Source organism: Letharia lupina, assembly GCF_014066315.1.
Source record: "Letharia lupina isolate WasteWater1 chromosome Unknown contig_15, whole genome shotgun sequence".
Lineage (NCBI taxonomy): Eukaryota > Fungi > Ascomycota > Lecanoromycetes > Lecanorales > Parmeliaceae > Letharia > Letharia lupina.
The window spans coordinates 218,975-237,628 of NW_023502984.1; the positions used below are offsets into that span (position 1 = coordinate 218,975).

The 18,654-nt window shown below is 51.1% G+C and overlaps 8 protein-coding genes across 8 annotated transcripts; 6 read left to right on the plus strand and 2 right to left on the minus strand.

Moving 5' to 3' along the window:
* Positions 1-1,432: 1,432 nt before the first annotated feature.
* On the minus strand, positions 1,433-3,066 carry HO133_002516 (uncharacterized protein; the record flags this gene model as incomplete). Its single annotated transcript, XM_037293442.1, has 3 exons — positions 1,433-1,851; positions 1,906-2,440; positions 2,503-3,066. The coding sequence occupies 3 exons, from the start codon at positions 3,064-3,066 to the stop codon at positions 1,433-1,435; spliced, it is 1,518 nt and encodes a 505-aa protein (XP_037150271.1).
* Positions 3,067-4,876: 1,810 nt separating this feature from the next.
* On the plus strand, positions 4,877-5,763 carry HO133_002517 (uncharacterized protein; the record flags this gene model as incomplete). Its single annotated transcript, XM_037293443.1, has 2 exons — positions 4,877-5,042; positions 5,129-5,763. 2 exons carry the CDS (start codon positions 4,877-4,879, stop codon positions 5,761-5,763), a joined length of 801 nt encoding a protein of 266 aa, XP_037150272.1.
* A 541-nt stretch (positions 5,764-6,304) lies between these two features.
* On the plus strand, positions 6,305-8,582 carry HO133_002518 (uncharacterized protein; the record flags this gene model as incomplete). The annotated part of the gene is made up of 2 exons (XM_037293444.1): positions 6,305-7,366; positions 7,431-8,582. 2 exons carry the CDS (start codon positions 6,305-6,307, stop codon positions 8,580-8,582), a joined length of 2,214 nt encoding a protein of 737 aa, XP_037150273.1.
* Positions 8,583-8,788: 206 nt separating this feature from the next.
* HO133_002519 (uncharacterized protein) lies at positions 8,789-10,066 on the minus strand (the record flags this gene model as incomplete). Its single annotated transcript, XM_037293445.1, has 1 exon — positions 8,789-10,066. The coding sequence occupies one exon, from the start codon at positions 10,064-10,066 to the stop codon at positions 8,789-8,791; it is 1,278 nt and encodes a 425-aa protein (XP_037150274.1).
* A 317-nt stretch (positions 10,067-10,383) lies between these two features.
* Positions 10,384-11,365, plus strand: HO133_002520 (uncharacterized protein; the record flags this gene model as incomplete). Its single annotated transcript, XM_037293446.1, has 2 exons — positions 10,384-10,407; positions 10,463-11,365. 2 exons carry the CDS (start codon positions 10,384-10,386, stop codon positions 11,363-11,365), a joined length of 927 nt encoding a protein of 308 aa, XP_037150275.1.
* Positions 11,366-11,645: 280 nt separating this feature from the next.
* On the plus strand, positions 11,646-12,779 carry HO133_002521 (uncharacterized protein; the record flags this gene model as incomplete). Its single annotated transcript, XM_037293447.1, has 2 exons — positions 11,646-11,979; positions 12,034-12,779. The coding sequence occupies 2 exons, from the start codon at positions 11,646-11,648 to the stop codon at positions 12,777-12,779; spliced, it is 1,080 nt and encodes a 359-aa protein (XP_037150276.1).
* Positions 12,780-13,311: 532 nt separating this feature from the next.
* Positions 13,312-14,010, plus strand: HO133_002522 (uncharacterized protein; the record flags this gene model as incomplete). Its single annotated transcript, XM_037293448.1, has 2 exons — positions 13,312-13,846; positions 13,907-14,010. 2 exons carry the CDS (start codon positions 13,312-13,314, stop codon positions 14,008-14,010), a joined length of 639 nt encoding a protein of 212 aa, XP_037150277.1.
* Positions 14,011-14,846: 836 nt separating this feature from the next.
* On the plus strand, positions 14,847-18,186 carry HO133_002523 (uncharacterized protein; the record flags this gene model as incomplete). Its single annotated transcript, XM_037293449.1, has 4 exons — positions 14,847-14,958; positions 15,015-15,233; positions 15,290-18,040; positions 18,089-18,186. The coding sequence occupies 4 exons, from the start codon at positions 14,847-14,849 to the stop codon at positions 18,184-18,186; spliced, it is 3,180 nt and encodes a 1,059-aa protein (XP_037150278.1).
* Between the last annotated feature and the right edge of the window lie 468 nt (positions 18,187-18,654).

Here is an 18,654-nt window from a genome sequence, read left to right on the forward strand (position 1 = left end):
GACAAGCTCTACCGCAAACACGTCGTTAAGGCGGCAAGAGAAGGTCTATCTCACATCGGGACCCACGTATGGATAAACATTCTTGGACCAGGATTCGCATAGTATTAGGCAGATGTTTATTCAGGTTTACCTAATATGCCTCGATGCAGTCCGTCGTACTACCGGTAGGTGTGTAGGCACTTTTCGGAGATTACCGTGGGATCGAAAGTTTCCTTGATGCTCTGCAGGTGACTGCGCTCAAGCACGCTTTAGACTCGAGTTGTGAAATGTCAATGTCGTTGTAGACTATGATTATGCACACCGCCGACATGGAGGTTAAGACATTTGGATTGACCCCGTCATGAGATGCCTCAGGGTCACTCAATCGATTGGTGCATAAAGAAAGGATTACGTTTTTGCCTACAAAACACTGGTCCAATCGAATGACGGCGCATATATGAGGCGACTCAATCATTCAGATCGCTCACATGCGTTTTAGACTGACAAGCAGTTCTACCTAGTCCTTGAGTCCAGCTCATCATTCGCGCTCTCGGTAGAATACCCAGCCACCCTCAGTGAAGTCAAGCTTAGCCAAGAAAACCTACCTACTGTAAGTCTTGCCAGAGGTACCTCCAGAATTGTTCAAATTCAATTGGTGTGTGTTAAATCCCTCAACCGCAGGTGCAGAAGTGTGGGGATGGCAGCCTTTCGGCGCTGCCTCCGTAGGATTCCTGCATGGTAAGCGCCACTACTTCATTCGCTGCCAGGTCCTTGTCTTGGTCAGCAGCCCGTTACATTATGCACCCGCGTGACCCACGTTGGCACGCCATTTCGAAAAGGCAAGGCTGAAGAGCGTCAGAAGGGCAGCCAGGGATGCCGATTCGAGATGGCTCTACCGATGCCGGTCGGTGCCCAGGAAAAGGGTAAGGCTAGAGCACCAAGCTCATGCTAGATTGTTTCTATGGAATCTTGTTGTCAAAAGATCTAAGACGAGTTTAAGGGAGAATTCTGCAATAGGACGTAACTATTTAATTCGACTATAGTATTAGATGAGCCTCTGCAGCGTTGTTACATGGCTGAAGATCCCACCTGACCAAAGCGTCCAAGGGATTGGAGCTCATGGAAGCTTGACAGGAAAAACATGGGTCTTGAGAACTATTTCAAGCAGGTCAAATCATCAAAAATCGCTACCTACTCGCTTGGGAACGAATATTGTTTGGCTGAGCTGCAAAAGAGTGCTTTTGGTTGACTTATAGGTTGTAGCACAAGTAGTAATGATGGATATATCTCAGTGACTAACTCTAACTTCGTAATCCAGATGTAGAAATATCTCACATACTTATTTTCTATATCGGCTCATCAAGGCAAACTTTCGTATGGCTAGAGCCAAAGAGACAGAGATACACTTTGACCCGAAGCATAAAAAGCAGGGGATACGCCTTCCAAGGCCCACTCACTCCGGGAACATCCCCACTTGAACCCCATTCTTGCTGACGAGCGTCATCTTCAGCAGCTCCTCCCATGGTTCGGGATCCCTGTTCTCCAGAGTCTTGAACGTTTGCACAAGCCGGACGACGACGTAACCGATCTCCGTCAAGGCGAGCTGTTGAGCGGGACAGATTCTCGTTCCGCCACCGAACGGTATGTACTCCCACCTCGGACGGACATCTTCCCATCTCTCCGGCCGGAAGGATTCGACATCAGCACCCCAAAATGAGGAGTCGCGGTGCAAAGCGTACGTACTCCAAGCGATGGTCTGACCTCTGGTGACAAGGAGTGGGTCACCACCATCTGGGCCACCGCCGGCGGGAAGGACCGTGTCGCGCAAGCACATGCGGCTCATCAACGGTGCGACCGGGTTTAGACGGAGATCTGGGCGCGGTCAGCTGGTTGGCTTTCCGGCTATTGAGAAGGCTGTCTGTTTACTCTCCGATATCACGTAGCGTAGGTACTGCATACTCTTTAAGAGCTCGAATGTCAATGGTGCATTACCAACAGCCTTTACTTCAGATCGCAGCCTATCCCAGATCGCACGGTTGCGAGCTAAATGGAAAAAGATACTACCAAGAGCGACCGCAGTTGCTTCGTGGCCTGCGAGAAAGACGCTCAAGATTTGGTACCGCAGATCCGTTGTGTCCTTCGTGACCTTGGCCATCTCGTCTAGCAGGATATAACGCTTCCTTTGGGGGTTTGTGGGTTCCGAATTGTTTTCTTCCTCTTCAGATTTATTATTCACAGCCTTCACAACATAGTTGTCGATGAAACTGTGCACAGACTTGCAAGCTTCTGTGTACCTTTTGTCTCGGTACAGGAAACGTAGTTTGCCTAAACGGACCCTTTCGCCTACGCCGTATTGAGCAGTATTGAAAGAAGTGAGGAATTTTTCTGTTTCGATCGAATTTGTCTCGAGCAGCGAGTCTAGTGACTCGCCGAATAGGAATCCCGTGGAACTGTCGAGAGACTACCGTAGATTAGGCCATCCGCTTTAACCGTCCCGTTTGAAAGAGGAATTCAAAAACTCACAAGGCGGGAGAACAATGTCTGCAAGTCAAACGTTGATCCATCTTTGGGAATCAACTCGACCAGCCGGTCGACATGCACCTTCAACGAAACCAGATCAGCGACTTGAGCTCTAGCAAAGCAAGGCTTTATCAGTCCCCGTGAATGGGCCCAGTCAGCACCATCAGTCGTGAAGACGCCTCCAGCAACTAAAGGAGTCGCCGGAGGGGCTCTGATAGACCAAACGCCAAAATTCTCGCTCTTCGTTGCCAGCACCGTTGTCAAGATCTTGGGCTCGGTGGTGTTGATGATAGTCTCTCCAAAAGAGGTAGCTTGAAAAGTTCGTCCATATGTTTCGTGGAGCTGTACGAGAGATTTCAGAGAGTGCCCCTTCTTCGCGGATTGGACCATGAAGTAAAAGAGATCCAGGCCTAGTATGGGTTCCTTGTGTGGATACTTCTTGGGAGGCTTGCAGTTATTCTTTTGAGCTAGCGATGAGCGGGCTTTGTAAGCGCGCAACGTTTCATAGATACGTACGGTGGCGAAGATGAGTAAAGGTACAAGGATGATCACATGGAACTGTGCCATGGTTACGGCTTGAGAATGGCGTTTGGTCAACTTTGCTTGATCGATTACCGCTTGGATTCTCTGATTGTTGCATCAGCACATAAGTACCTGATGGAAAGCAACAGTAGTGGATCAAAAGGGGGGCATGAATGAAGAAAATGGGCTGCGGCTGATGGGGAGGGCAGCAGGGTCCCAGGGGGAATCTCACCCGAGGGTTGCCTGCACGAACTCACCTTATTGGTGGTGCATAGTCAATCCAACAATGATCATCTGCTTCCCTTTGGGGTATATATACTACGCTTCCCCAGCTATCCTGCCTTCGACTAGCGTGAGATCTGCTAGCGCTTGAACGGTCGTGTCGGCAGAAATCGCGCAATTCGCCTTGCCTTGACCTTCCAAAACGTTCTGCAAGTCTCAAGATCTTGCATGGCAAATTTATGCATGGCGTAGATAACCAAATATGTTCCACAAAACTAGATATGGACTTGCATCAGCACAATACATAACAAAGCCGTCAATGAGTACCCCATCGGCTTCGACATCCTGGTACCCAAAGACCTGAAGGCAGGAACGAAAAACCATTCCTTGGTAGTCCTCTTCCATGGCGGGTTTTTGGTCAGCAATCTCTGCAGCAAACTAACCATCTCATCATTCTCATTTCAAGTACAAAACCCTTAGTCGCTTCACCTACATTTCCAAAACAGGTAACCGGCGCCTCACTCCTCCTCCTTTTCTTCGCAAACTAGATCCTCGACCTCGCCCTCCTCAACGACGCTATCATCGTCTCCGCAGATTACCGTTTCATCCCCGAAGCTACTGGCATTGACGTCCTAAACGACATATTTGATTTGTGGAGATGGTTGCACAGCGATCTACAATCCGTCCTCTCCCATACGGCACCGACGGCACCGCAAATTGACCTCGCCCACGTTCTCGTCGTGGGCGATGGCTCCGGCGGCTGGCTAGCCATGTAATCCGCCCTCACGCAGCCCCCAGGCAGCATTAAAGCTGTCGTAGGACTCTACTAATAACTGGACATGCGCGATCGTTACTTCAACGCCAAGTTTGTGAAATTATCGCTCGGGATGCCAATGCTGCCGACTGAGATTGTGGATGCGCACGTTGCGGCTGTTGCTCCCGGGGCGGTAGAATAGTGACGAGTGCATATCTACCTTCAGGACTGGACATTGCGTGTTCCATGGTGCAGAACGGGCGGATGGTAGAGCTCCCCCGGGAGAGTAAGGAACTGTTTCCTGTAGAGATGGTGGCACTGGTGAAGACATTTCCGCCGGTAATGATAGTGCATGAGAGCGAGGATTCAGTGACGCCGGTTATCGGGAGTGTGCGATTTGTGGAAGCGCTGAAGAAGAAGCTTGCGGGGAGTGGAATTAGGTTGGATGTGAGACCTGGGTTATGGGTTCGATGGAGATGCAACGATGGAGGAGTAGTGGTTGAAGGAGGATGTGGATTTTATCACTGGGTATTGGCTGGATTGATGAAGCTGTTTTTCCTATGCGCGCAAAGACTGCACGCAGTCAGACCAATTCTTGTGGCGTAAGCTGATTAACCGAATTCCAGGGTAAACCGTAGGTGGGGTTTAGGGCACAAGTCCCCAAAGATTTGGCAAGTTTGAGTGGAAGTGTACCCAATAGACGGCAGCCTTGGGCAGCCCCCAGTCCCGCGCCAAGACTAAATAAAAGCTTGTTCAATCTCTCTGACCCACAGAATATTGCAATAGTTCCCTTCAAAACATTGCCTGAACCCAGGCATCACCAAGGCACTAAATCCTTACTCCTTCTTCCCTTCATTCCCCCTTCACCTTCCACCTATAATGTCCTCAGGTTTCGTTTCCAGCGGAACCACCGACGCCCCCATAGAGCGTGACGATGAATGGCTAAAAGCTCAACAAGAGATCGAAGCTAACCGTCGTCGCAAAGAGGAAGAAAGCAGGCACGAGGGTGGGAAGACTCTGTACGACGTGTTGCAGGGGAATAAGGGTGACTATCACTGATCCTAGCCCAAACCATACACATCCTTGTGGAACGATTAGACTGACATGTCAGGTGTTGTTTGTCCATTCTAGCCGCCAAAGAAGAAGCCTTCCAAGAGTCCATCAAGCTCAGAAACCAGTTCCGCAACTTGGATGAAGACGAAGTCGAGTTTCTGGATTCAGTGCTCGAGTCTACAAGGAAGAGAGAGGAGGAGGTCAAGAAGGAGACCAGCGAGCAGCTAGACCTATTCAGGAGACAGCAGGAGGAAAAAGATAGAGAACTACTAGAGGGCGGAGAGGAGGTTGATGGAAAGGCTGGCAGTCCTACGGCCGGGGAATCACAGTCAGCGTGGGCTGTGAATGCGAGGAAACGAAAGAGGACAAAGGAGAACGATAGGGCAGGGTTGAAGGGCTTGAAGCTACGGAAGAGCTCATCTACGGGCGAGACACCTGTTGGGCTGAGGAAAGCCTCATCCACAGGCGAAACTCTGGCCGTTTCGAGGACGGAAGCGGGCTATAGAGAACCTGTAGAGCCCCAGGGTACTGCTCCTGAGACCGCGTCGACGGAGAAAGCCAGTTTTGGAGTCTCCGCATCACCTCCACCTCCTCCTCCACCAGAAACCATCACTACAAAGGTTTCTCCTAAGCAAGAGAATAGCGTGAGTCCTAAGCCACCAGGTACTCTAGGTCTAGGTCTGGCAGGCTATAGCTCCGACGAAGACGATTGAGTATCGCGGCCTACACTTCCAAGAATCCTGTCAAAACCTCCACTTGAGAGCTATCGAAGTGTTGAACCCTTCTGGCAGCTTCTGAGTTTTGAACAGCCGAGGCCGTGCTATTTGACATGTGTTGAAGGATCTCATGTGTAGAGGCTGGTCGTTCTTGGTGTAAAATTGCCGCTCCTTCAGGATCACAGCGCCTTGCTACCTCAGTCACCATTGAGTGGTGAAGTGACGATTCTCGCCACCTGATACTACTTTCCTCATCTCAGCGAGATTTTACCTTTTCGGTTGTCGCATTATGTCCTGTGTCAAAGCGCGACAACACAAAAGCGACGACACAAAGGCTCTGACTCGAGCACAATACTTTGTTCCTTGGACAGAGGTCCTCAAAACATAAAGGATGGCGAGCCTTTGCATTTCTTGCAGTCCTGCAATCCCCACGCTTCACAACAACACTCTATCCTTCCCTCGTATTACCATTTTCGACCGTCTACGACCACGTGAGATTCGCCTCCCTCCAAAAAGAGGAACAGAAACGCGAATAGATATGAGCTTGAAGCTCCAGGTCGAAGCTGGCGCGTATCGATCTACAACATCGACAGCCTCCTCGGTGAGCGGGAAGTCCCAGACTTTGTTCTCCGAGTCTAGTGATTCTGAGGACGACATTCCCGCTACTCGAGGTTTTGCCCAAGAACACCGGAATCAGGCGTTGCACGAGACTGGAAATGGATTACCACAGTCTTCGTTCGTTACTCAACTTGATCCAGAGGTTGAAGCTTTGATGATGAGGATCAATGAAAGCGTCGTGATCAAAGATATGGCAACGAAAAGCCCACAATCAGTATTGGTGCCAAGAGGCTATCTTGTCGAGAATGAAATCAAGCCCTCGAGGTTCTATGAAACGCGAGGCGAAGTCAGGGACCATGTCAAGAAGCGGAAAAGAGAAGGTGTTTTGCCGAAACAATCCAGGAAGCAGTGGCGAAAAGAACGACACGGCTTCCGGGCTCAAGAAGTGAATCAGAACGGCGCTGTGCATCTTGAGGGATGCAAGCAGTCAACTCTCACCAATGACATTCATCCTATCTTTGACAGATCAAACTTCGATGATACCCCAGACGCTATATATGACCAGCTCATACCTGGCTTACAGTTGGCAACCATGTTTCTGACGCAAAAGATCTGCATGCAGTTCTGGGTGACTCTAGCAATGGGCAATCGAAGAGACGATCCTGAAATGACGTCCAGAAATGGCAAGCTCTCCCAACGGATTGATAACCATGTCGAACTGACTGAAGAAAGAGCCAGAACCGTCATCGAACATATCAACGCTATTGGAAAGTCGAATCTGATTCATTTTACATTCAAACATAAGGTGGAGGGATTCGCATACGAGGAGTTTGGTGCCTGGGGGACGTCAATTCCAATTTGCGACTATAAAGGGATTGAAAGAGACTATCACGGATTAAAAGGCGATCTCGTGCGCTCAGTCATCAGAATACATGCTGATTATTACATTATTGCGAAGAAGCTGAGCCAGTTAAAGTATCAAGAGGTTTCGCAGAAGCTGCGGTTTAACTTCCTGTTCGCGGTCTTGATAATCCATGAATTGGTAAGTCTTCATCCTGTCTCATATCTTGAGACCTCTCTTCTGAGAACATGCTAACATTGTGCAGGCTCACTCCATCGAAGGTATGTACATGAAGAATCGCGCAGAACAGTGGTTGGACTGGCACACCTCGCGTTACTACAAAGAAGTCTATTGGCTCGACTGGCAAGAATCTGAATGCGGCAGAGCTTGGGAAGAGACCATGTTTGGTTGTCACATTGCCCCTATAAACAACAGAGTTGACGGTTCGCATGGCATCGGTGTCTCTGACTGGCCTCTTCGAGGGACAGAAAATGATCCGGAAAGGAGGATATGGAATACGATATCCATGCGCTACATCGAGAAGCTTTTCCAAATGAGTACATGGCAACGTTCCTTCAACTTACAGGATTGGCGCATCTTTAAAGTCCCAAGAGACGGAGCTACCTCCATGTACATCAACTCGTTCACTACCATGTCGCAAAGCGAAGAGCAGAGGGTCGCCAGAGAAGAGCTGGCAGAGGCCGTTGCTCTAGCACACGCACAACCCGCAAAAAAGAAGCGGATAAAGGCGGCCGGTAGCATGGAAGAACAGCGGCCAAAGGACGAAAAAGTTATCGAGGAAGCTGTGATTGAACGGGAGCAGCTGCCAGAAAGCCCAAAGCGACAGGATCCCACATTCAATGGTAAACGCCGGGCCTCCTCGCCAGGTGCACTGCCTGCCCAACGATTGATCCTCGCTCCCCATACTCGCCGACCAACTCCAGGGCTTGCCATCGTCCCAGAACGTCCGCCGAAGGAGCCAAAGCTTCTTCAAAACACATCCCAGGCGCCGCTAACGTCAGACCAGCCAAAGACGGTCGACGAAAGCACGGAAATCTACCCTAAACACACAGAGTCTTTGACCGACAAGGTCCCGAAAGGACCGACGTCGGAAACAGTGAAGAGGCTCCGAAGCCAGCCGAGGGGTCTTATGGCGGCCTTCAGACAGAGGAGAAGAATCGGACTCGCCAAGAAAGAAGCCGAAGCGAAGAAGAAAGGAGACTTGGCTGATAAGAAGACTTTGGAGTCACAACAGAGCCTGATGCGAGAAACGGAGCCGGGGGAACAGCTGGCTGCAGCGAAGGATGAATCGAAGACTGTAAAAGAAATCGCTGATGCGGAGAGGCAGCAGGCTTTGGCTAACAAAGTGGAGGTTGAGGCTAGGGAGAGGCAGAGGAGAAAGAATAGGCTCATGTGAGGTTGGTCGGTCTGCTGGAGTTGTTGGGAATCGTCATGTTTGTTTGGTTTGCTGTACTTTTGTTATCTTGCTGTACTCGAGAGATGCTCTGATACCCGACTGTTTCAAAGAGATGCTCTGATACCCGCCTGTTTCGAAGATTAAGTAGAAGTTTTTGTCCCTATTCATACAAGACCGAGCAAGCCTCTCACTGTGAAACTGACTCCCTATCGCTTCCACCTCGTATCCTCAAACCCCTGCAGCACACTCTTCGCCACCTCATCCGTCTTCCCCATCGCTGCATCCACACTCGCATCCGCTGCACTTTTGGCTGTAGATTCTGGACTTTCAGGCGCCTGAATCATCCCCTTGGCCATACTCTTCGCCTGCCCTTCGCTAATCTTCCCATACACAGCCATCGCACTCGCTATCATGCCGCCCATGTCCCCTACATTGCCCGGCACCACGACCGCCGTGCCCTCTTTCGCTAGGCGCCCGAAAGCCTCGACGTATTTCTCCGCTACGCTCAGACTTACTGCTCCGCGAGCGGCTTCTTGGCCTTGATTCAAACTGCCGGCTACGGCGTCGATGCCTCTTGCTGTAGCGTTCGCTCTGACTAGTATGGCCTCTGCCTCTCCGGTCGCCATGTTGATCTGTTCGCTCTTCAATGCCTCGGAGGCAAGAATGACGCTCTGTTTCCTTCCTTCGGCGATGTTGATGGCGCTTTGTCTCTGTCCTTCACTCTCCAGAATCTCCGCCCTCTTGCTTCGTTCGGCAGTGACTTGTCTGTGCATGGCCTTCACGACTGGATCTGGGGCGTGGATGTCTCTAATTTCGTACCGCAGGCAGACGACGCCCCAATCCCTTGCCGCTTCATTGATTGCTTCCGTGATATTGGTGTTCAGGGCAGCTCGTTCGCGGAGGACATGGTCCAGGGTGAGGCGACCGATTTCGCTACGCATCGTAGTCTGCGCCAACTGGCTGATAGCATAATCAGCGTCCTCCACCCCGTAACTAGCCTTATATGCGTCAACTACCCTCGTGTACAGCACCCCGTCCAGTTCTAGCGTCACATTGTCCGCCGTAATTGCACTTTGTTGCGGTATTTCCATAGCAGACTCTTTTAGAGATTTCACGTAGGCGATGCGGTCGACTATAGGTAGGAGGAAGGCGACGCCGGGGTTAAGAATCCGTTTGAACTTCCCCATACGCTCGACTATGAACGCAGTTTGTTGGGGCACGAAGCGGATTATGGTGTTGGCAGGGAGGGAGGGCCGTTGGAAGTAGGAGGACGGGGCAGCCGAGGTGGAGGCGTAGGAGAAGGGAGATGTAGAGGCGCTCCTTCTTGAAAGCGGCTGTAGGATTTGCCTGCTTGGGAACACGGTACTATTGAGGCATGTTGATCCAGTGGTTGGTAGCCTAGAGTAGAAGTGTGGTCGAGATGGCTGCAGTAGAGCAGTTGCTGTTCTGGTCAAGCTGCTCGTAGATGCTTCCCTTAGTGCCATATTGCTTAGGTGGATGGGTTGCTAGGGCCCCCAGTCAAGGAGGATTCGGTAATCCGTACAGAAGATCGAAACCGTTTGTAGATTTTTTGAAGCTGAAGGCGAAAGTCATTGGCTCGACTCAGCCCTATGACGCTAGTGTGGAGATTCACTCAGGCCTCCACGCTTCGTACGTTCCTTTCTTCTGCCTTGAATATCTTCTACTCCTTTACGATCTGATCAACAAGGCAATATCAAGACTTTCTGCAGGGGACAGTTCAAGTAGAACCTGCTCTATTGTCCTAGTCCTGTGGAGTGTGGGCCGCCTGTAATCGCCCGCAATGTCGGAGTACTGGAAGTCAACGGTATGCACAAACGGACCCCGCCAAACAAGTGCCTTTACTGACAGTCTCTGTATAGCCAAAATACTGGTGTAAACATTGCAAAACCTTTGTCCGCGATACCAAGCTCGAAAAGACCAATCACGAAGCAACACCCAAGCACCAGGGAAATCTCAAACGATTCCTGCGGGACCTTCACAAAGGGCACGAGCGGGATGAGCGAGACAAGCAGAGAGCCAAAGATGAGGTCGACAGACTGAATGGCGTAGTCTCAGCATCTGGCTCCCAAAGTGGAGGCGCACCATGGGAGAGAAGATCAGCTATCCTGCCTCCATCCGTGGCCGGGAATCAGCAAGCAACACCGGCAGACAGAAAAAGGCAGCTAACACAGCTAGCAGAGATGGGTGTCGCTGTTCCGGAAGGTTTCAGGAGAGAGATGGCGATGGCGGGAGATTGGCAGATTACTTCTGAAAAGGTGGTCTACGACAATGACTTTTTGAAGAAAGAAGAGGAGAGTGAAGATGTGAAACTCGGTGGGCTGAATGTGGGGATACGGAAGAGGAAGTTTGAGGGGCAGGAAGAGGAGGAAGAGGCTGGTGAAACAGTGATTAGGAGAGGGTGGGGTTCAACAATACGAACGTATCCTGGAGCGGGAGCTGACGAGGATGACCTGGCTACGCTGTTGAAAAGTACGAAAAGGGTAATAAGCGAAGGTGAAGGCTTGCAACCCCTCGGATCTGGGCGATCGTCCCGGTCGCAGCAGGCAGACAGTCATGATGCAACAAAGGAAGATCAGGCTGATCTGGACTCACCAGCAATCAAGAAAGAGGAATCTGCAGGTCCCGGTAAGGTACTAGATACGATTCTGACCCAGACAGCTGTTGTTGATGCACCTCCGGAGTCCCTCAAGCAAGAAGAGAACTCTCCAGATTCTGGGGTAGTTTTCAAAAAGCGCAAGGCGAAACCAATACGGCAGAAATGACGAGACTCGAAGCACTACCACCATGTACCTCAGGAGCCATTTCTTTTTCCAAGAGCTTCGATTGGAGTAGCTGTCGTTCTTTAAATGCACCCCTTCTCCATCACCAACACTAACGCCGGACATTACGGCAATTAGCCGTCGATGATGCAACCCCGCGAAGAATGTTGACTTTACACTACGAATTCGATACTCTTTGCCAATGTCCTTGCTGCAAGCTTTCACACGCCGCTCCCTCTCTACAACGACAGCCAGACTCTTCTCACCAACTTATTCACACAAGATGAAAGAAGCAATTGTCTCTGCAGGCCCAAAGGTCGAGATCGTTGACTCTCCCATACCAATCCCGGAACCCGATCAGGTGGTGACGAAAGTCGTGGTTTCTGGCTCCAACCCCAAGGACTGGAAACGGCCGCAATGGACAGGGACAAGCTCGAACCAAGGGGACGACATTGCGGGAGTGGTTCACAGTGTTGGCTCGAACGTGGTTGAATTCAAGCGAGGAGATCGCGTGGCAGCTTTTCACCAGATGATGGCGCCTGGTGGTAGCTATGCCGAATATGCTGTTAGCTGGGATCACGCAACGTTTCATATTCCAAAGAAGACGGGCTTTGAGGGTCAGCTTGTCTCCGTCACGATCGTTACGTTGCTTTGCTGACTCGTACATTCAGAGGCCGCCACAATCCCATTAGCTGCAATGACGGCAGCATTTGGTCTCTACCAGCGCCTCGGCCTTCCTCCACCGTGGCGCCCTACCACCACTCCAATCCCTGTGATCATCTACGGTGCAGCGGCAGCGGTCGGTTCCTTCGCCATCCAGCTTGCCCGACAGTCCAACGTCCACCCACTGATCTGCGTTGCCGGAAGGGGCATACCACACGTGGAGGGATTGATTGACCCAAGCAAAGGAGATGTCGTTCTTGACTACCGAGATGGCGATGAACAGCTTGTTCAGAACCTCAAGGCGGCCGTGAAGAATGCTGGCGGTCAAGTTGAATACGCTTTCGACGCCGTGAGTGACCACGGTAGCTATGAGAATATCTGCAAGGTGTTGGACCACAAGAGTGGCAAGATCACTTTAGTGCTACCCGGCAAAGATTACAAGGAGATTCCTGAGACGGTTGAGAAGTCAACAACAACCGTGGGTGCCGCACAGATCGGGACGGACTCGGATCCCTGGCAAAAGAAGACGGGGATGCAGACGGGCAATGAGGAGTTTGCCATGGCCTTTTTCCGGTACTTCGCAAGGGGCTTGCAGAAGGGCTTCTTCAAGGGACATCCGTATGAAGTGGTGCCGGGAGGATTGGCAGGTATTCAGGGGGCTCTGCAGAACCTGAAGGATGGAAAAGCGAGTGCTGTAAAGTATGTCTTCAGGCTTGCAGATACTGAGGGCGTGTCTCCGTATAATATCAATTAGATTACCGACAAAAATAATTCGATCCCTTGCGAGGTTCTTCTTCAAAGATTGTGCATTGACGAAGCCATGAATCAATAGTAAGAACTTCAGAAGCCAGAACGAAGGGCGGCGGGGTTGAGAGCTTCGAAACACGGCTACTGTGTGCAATTGAGGAAACGCCCAACGTGAGATGTTTTTGACTCAATGTAGTCTTCAACGATGTAAGAGTCTCTAGGTATTGCTGAGTAGACTGCAGCCGAAAATGTACAACTCTAGAAACTCCCGTCTGTTATATTTCAAGACAGTCGTGATTTCTTGGAAACACATACCGGGTGCTGATACGAGGGGTAACATTCTGACCAGCTGAGTGGCCTAAGTGGGCTTAGCTTGGCTAATCACTACTACCTTCCTACATTTCTGCACATTCTAAAACCAACAACATCTGAACACAGCACTTTCAAGTCTTTCACCACCAGAGTCCAAACACCCCCTAGCTCAAGCTCAAACAATTAGACTTGTGCTTCTTTCCAACAACTCCCCGCAATCCTCCAACATGGACAGCCTCACCAACCTCCTCAAGGCGATCTTTCCATGCCTCCCAATCGGCATCGTCGAGGGCGGCATCCAACTTCCCGCGGGAACAGCCAGATACCAGGACCTTTCCGAAAAGGCCGCTCTTCAAATTTCCCCACGTGACGGTCAAAAGTCGAGACTATGCAACGACGAGGCTGCCTCGTCCATCGTGTCGGCCATGTTGGACGCCGACAAAAGTGGTCCCTCTCTAGATGCCACCATTCAGTCCCTCGTTCACAAGGCTGGCGGATGGTCCGACACTCTTGCTAAGAAGATCATCACGGCGTTGAAAGCAGTCATCGTGGCCGGAAAGCCGATGAAGGCGGCAATGCAAGAGGCGGTTGATAAGGCTAGCGAAGTTGTCAAGACGGTGGAAGGATTTGCGGCCGATCACCCTATGGCAACGGAGGTCTTCTGTACGGTCATTGCTCTGGGCGTCTTGGTAGTGTTGGTGCCTTACGTGGTGGAGTGGTTAGGGTTCTGTGCAGGGTTTGGTGAATTGGGACCGATTGAGGGTAAGTCGCGCTTCCTGCGGTCGGTTGCGATGGGCGAAGGTACACTGATACTTGACACAGGTTCTTGGGCAGCTGTGTGGCAGTCTACTTACAGGGGCGTGGTACCCAAAAAGTCATTGTTTTCCTACTTCCAGAGGCTGGGCATGACGTGGAAGCGTGTCTGAGAGAACCAAATACTCTCAGTCGGCTTAGGCTCCAACGGATGCGATTGACCGGGAGAGTCAGCATGAGGATACAAGAGTACTGTCTTAGGTGTCTCGAGCGTGCAGCTTTGCTTCAGTTGAATCCGAGCGGTAATGCTAGCTTGTATGGAAGTGAGATAGCGCTAGCCGTACACACAAATAGCTGAACATGGAAGATTCGGATTCATTGGTTCATAATTGCTGCCCTGTTGCTCCTTTGTGCTTCTCTACTGCTTGCTCGATGCTTACTTATGCTCTCTCTCAAAGCGACCTTGCTCCCTTTCACGAATGGGAACGGCAATCCGGTGATCTCGAGCTCGGGATATATTCTATAGACACAGGTGGAGATGTGTATGTGTGTGGCTCTGTGAGGGTTCGACTTGATAAGTTATGGCCTGGTTGGTAGGTGTAATTTTTAAGAAAGTAGGACACAGCGCATAGGTACCTACTAATAAGGAGAGTATCTCAGACTTATTACTATAACGGTAAAGTAGTTGAATATAAGGGGCCCGCGGCGAGTCATGGCTTGTTGGACACGACTTGATACGGGCCACGACACGCTTTACGAGTAATAAAGGTGCCACGTACTTGCTAATGCTTTATGGCCGGGAAGCACTTAGCTCGTTCGTTTTAACGCATACTTTAGTAGTTCCCTTGCACATCAGCACGCGCCGCGCGAGGAAGCAATGCCAAGCCCAACCGGATTTTGGTCCAACATCTCCGCAAACTACTTTGATCTCATAGTCAACCTCCATAATCATATACTATACTCGTTCCGTGAGACATGCGCCACAAGCTGAAGCTCCTAGACTATTGCCATGAAATACATCCGTCCCGTATGGCTCACGCATAGCGGGGAGAAGAAGGACTTTGAGGTCTACAGCTGCCATGTCTCGCCCGATGGAAAGAGGCTCGTCACAGCGGCCGGAGGTGACTGGAACCCCGTCAGTATCACCAGGAACAATCCAGCTGACTCCTCCCTCCAGATGGATTCGTTCGCATCTGGTCTACGGACGCCATCTTCAATGCCCCCGACCCTTCCTACAGCAAACCCAAACAGCTGTGCTCGATGAGCAATCACTCCGGCACCATACACTCTGTACGGTTCTCGGGGACTGGGAAGTACTTGGCATCTGGGTCAGATGATAGGATCGTATGCATCTACTACATCGACCCAAGTCCGCCATCTGAGTTTGCGACATTCGGTACGTTGGATTGGTCTAGCTGGAGCGGGAGGGGGAAAGGCTGACAATGGGAACAGGAAGCAATGAAGCTCCGCCAGTGGAGAATTGGAAGATAAGTAGGAGGTTGATCGGCCATGACAATGATGTTCAAGATCTGGGCTGGTCGTATGACTCTTCGATACTGGTCACTGTTGGGTTGGATTCCAAAGTAGTGGTTTGGTCGGGCTATACTTTTGAGAAGCTCAAAACGCTGGTCAGCCATCAGAGCCATGTCAAAGGCCTTACTTTTGACCCTGCCAACAAGTACTTCGCAACGGCAAGCGATGACAGGACGATCAAGATCTGGCGATTCACACCTCCTGGACCAAATTCTGGCCCGCATGATCAGATGAATAACTTTCAGCTCGAAAAGACCATATCTGCGCCTTTCATCGCTTCTCCGCTTACTACATACTTTCGGAGGTGCTCTTGGTCGCCAGATGGAAATCATATAGCAGCCGCGAATGCTGTCAATGGACCAGTCAGCTCTGTGGCCATTATCAATCGAGGTGCATGGGACGGAGACATCAATTTGATCGGCCACGAACAGCCCGTGGAGGTTTGCGCGTTCTCACCCCGGCTCTTCACAATACATGATCCAGCCAAGAAAGCTTTCGATCCAAAAACGAGCCCCGTGCACACCGTCATCGCCTGCGCCGGTCAAGACAAAGCTCTCAGTGTTTGGATCACGACCAACCCAAGGCCATTATGTATAACGCAAGAGCTGGCTGTCAAGTCCATATCAGACCTTGCTTGGACCCCTGATGGCAAGACGCTCATCGTTACCAGTTTGGATGGTACCGTAGTTGCGCTGGTATTTGAAACAACCGAAATCGGATATGAAGTCAGCTTGGACGAGAACGAAAAGGCACTAGCCAAATTCGGAGCTGGACGACGAGGTGCTGGTATCGTTGAGGGAACTGATGGGTTGCTGCTTGAAGAGAAGAGTAAGGAAGGCGAGATGCGTGGTGTCGAAGGTCGAATGGGCGCTTTGATGGGAGATGCTGGACCGAGTCCGGCGGTCATTACAAATGGCAACGGCGTGCCCGTACAATCTCAAGGACTTCTCACGAATGGAGCCAGCGCGACTCCGGCTCTCACCAATGGCCAAGCTCATGATCAAGATGCAGCCAAACCTGATGGACAAGCATTGAAGGCAAAGGAAGACCCAAATGCAGCCAAGCTCGAGAGACTCAAATCACGCGTTACCATTACGAAAGATGGTAAGAAGCGCATAGCCCCACTGCTCGTGTCATCCGCCGGGAATGAATCTTCACTTCCTCGAACGCAGCTTATGGCCTCTTCGAGCAACCAGGGTGCACAGAATGACCAACCGCAAGTCATACTGGATTTGTCCAAGCCGTTCGATGGCTTACCCAAAGGGGGCCTTGCAAGCCTTCTGTTGGGCAACAAGCGACGACTTGCAGCAGTCGAAGGGGTCGAAGACGATCATGTGGAGAAGAGAATCGCCATTGCAAGCCAGGACGGGGCGGTACCCATATTGTCGAATACCACCAACGGACTTTTACCTGCAAAGAACACCGTGGCACCGGCAGGGCAGCAGCCCACACCGAACTTCATACGACCCGCTGTGACTAACCCTAGCTTGACAGTCAGCCAAGTAAGACTGGCAGTCCCAAAGATTCGTTCACACATCGTGCAATCTTTAGGAGGATCTGGCGTCGCAGCCAGTGGAGGGAATGCGAATGGTTCCGACCAATCTACACAGACAGAAGTCATGATCGAAGCTCGAAACCCGACGCAGCTCTCCGTTACCGGAAAGGCACACGATCAAGAGCCTTGCCGTGTCACCGTCACAAAAAGAGGCCAGCCAGTATTTCAGGACTACCTACCCAGAAGCGCTATACTGGTGACAGGAAACAAGGACTTCTGGTCGATCGCTTGCGAAGACGGAAGTGTCTACGCTTGGACGCCTGTAGGAAGGCGGCTGATCAACGCTATGGTCATGGAAAGCCAGCCGGTCGTTCTAGAGTGCCAGAATCAGTGGTTATTGTGCATCACAGCTGGTGGCCTCTGTTACGTGTGGGACATGATTCATCTCTCGTCCCCTCACCCACCTGTGTCGCTTGCTCCAATCCTCGACATTGCAACTCATAGCTTACAAGAACATCCGACCAAGGCTCCGGCCATTACTGGCGCACGCCTAAACTCAGAGGGTCGCATCGTCGTCACTCTCACCAACGGCGAAGGTTACGCTTACTCGCCGTCAATGTTCGCTTGGCAGCGCCTTTCAGAGCTATGGTGGATGGTGGGCAGTCAGTACTGGAACTCGACGGACTCTTCTGTCGGGAACTTGCGATCCACCTCTGCCCTCGGCAACGACATGTCCAGCTCCAATGTCTCGGCGGGTGTCATACCCTTCCTCGAGCGAACTACCACCAACGAGACGCTAGCTCGAGGACGAGCGCAGTTTCTCAATAGGCTTGTGAAACAGCTTCTCTCACGGGAGGGCTTCGAAGGTTTCGAGTCAGGCGTGTCGATTGCACATCTCGAAAACAGAATTGCCGCTGCCATGATGCTGGGTGCCAAGGATGAGTTCCAGGTGTATCTCTACATGTATGCCAAGAGACTCGGGGTGGAAGGACTGAAGATGAAAGTTGAGGAGCTACTACGGGGCCTGCTTGGAGGGATCTACGAGAACGTTGAAGGAGACAGAAAAGCAAAAACACGAGCGAAGAATCCGGAGGATCGACACTGGGGCAATGAGACTGACATGCTCTGTGGATGGCCGCGGCAAGAGCTCTTGAAGGGAGTGATATTGATCTTAGGTAGGGCCTCTTTCCTCACGATTATCACTCCGTACTAACACATCACAGGCAAGAATCGCGATCTGCAACGGATCACTGTACCATATGCGAAGGTTCTCGGAGTTATGGAGGAACAAGAGGAAGGAGGGGACACGATGATCTCTTGATTGGAAGATTGATACCATCATAGCAGGGCGTTCGGGTGCTATGAGATATCCAGGGAACCGAGGAAGGAGCATAGAGCATTTTGTCTTCTTGTATACTAACACACCACGGCTCGATTTTGAAAAGGTCGGCAATGGAGGACAGTGGTTAAGGACAAACTGAGTCGCTCCTGCCAAATTCGTACTTGTGAGGTTTGTGATCAATCTAATTACTCGTTGCGTAACTGCCAAATAAAGCATCGTCTATGACTGTGTGTTACTTCCTTGCCTCGAGACTGCGCTAAAGAAGGAAGTATGGAATTCATGCCGTTGCGTTGGGAAGAGTGAGTTGGAAGCTCTCATATTCTGCCTCGGTTGCCGTGTTCTACTACCTCAACACCTGCAGCTGCGAATGCCAAGCCAAGTGTTTACAGCTCGCCACGCGAGATCTCTACTTGTACACCATCTCAGTCGTTTGAGCTGGCATCATCA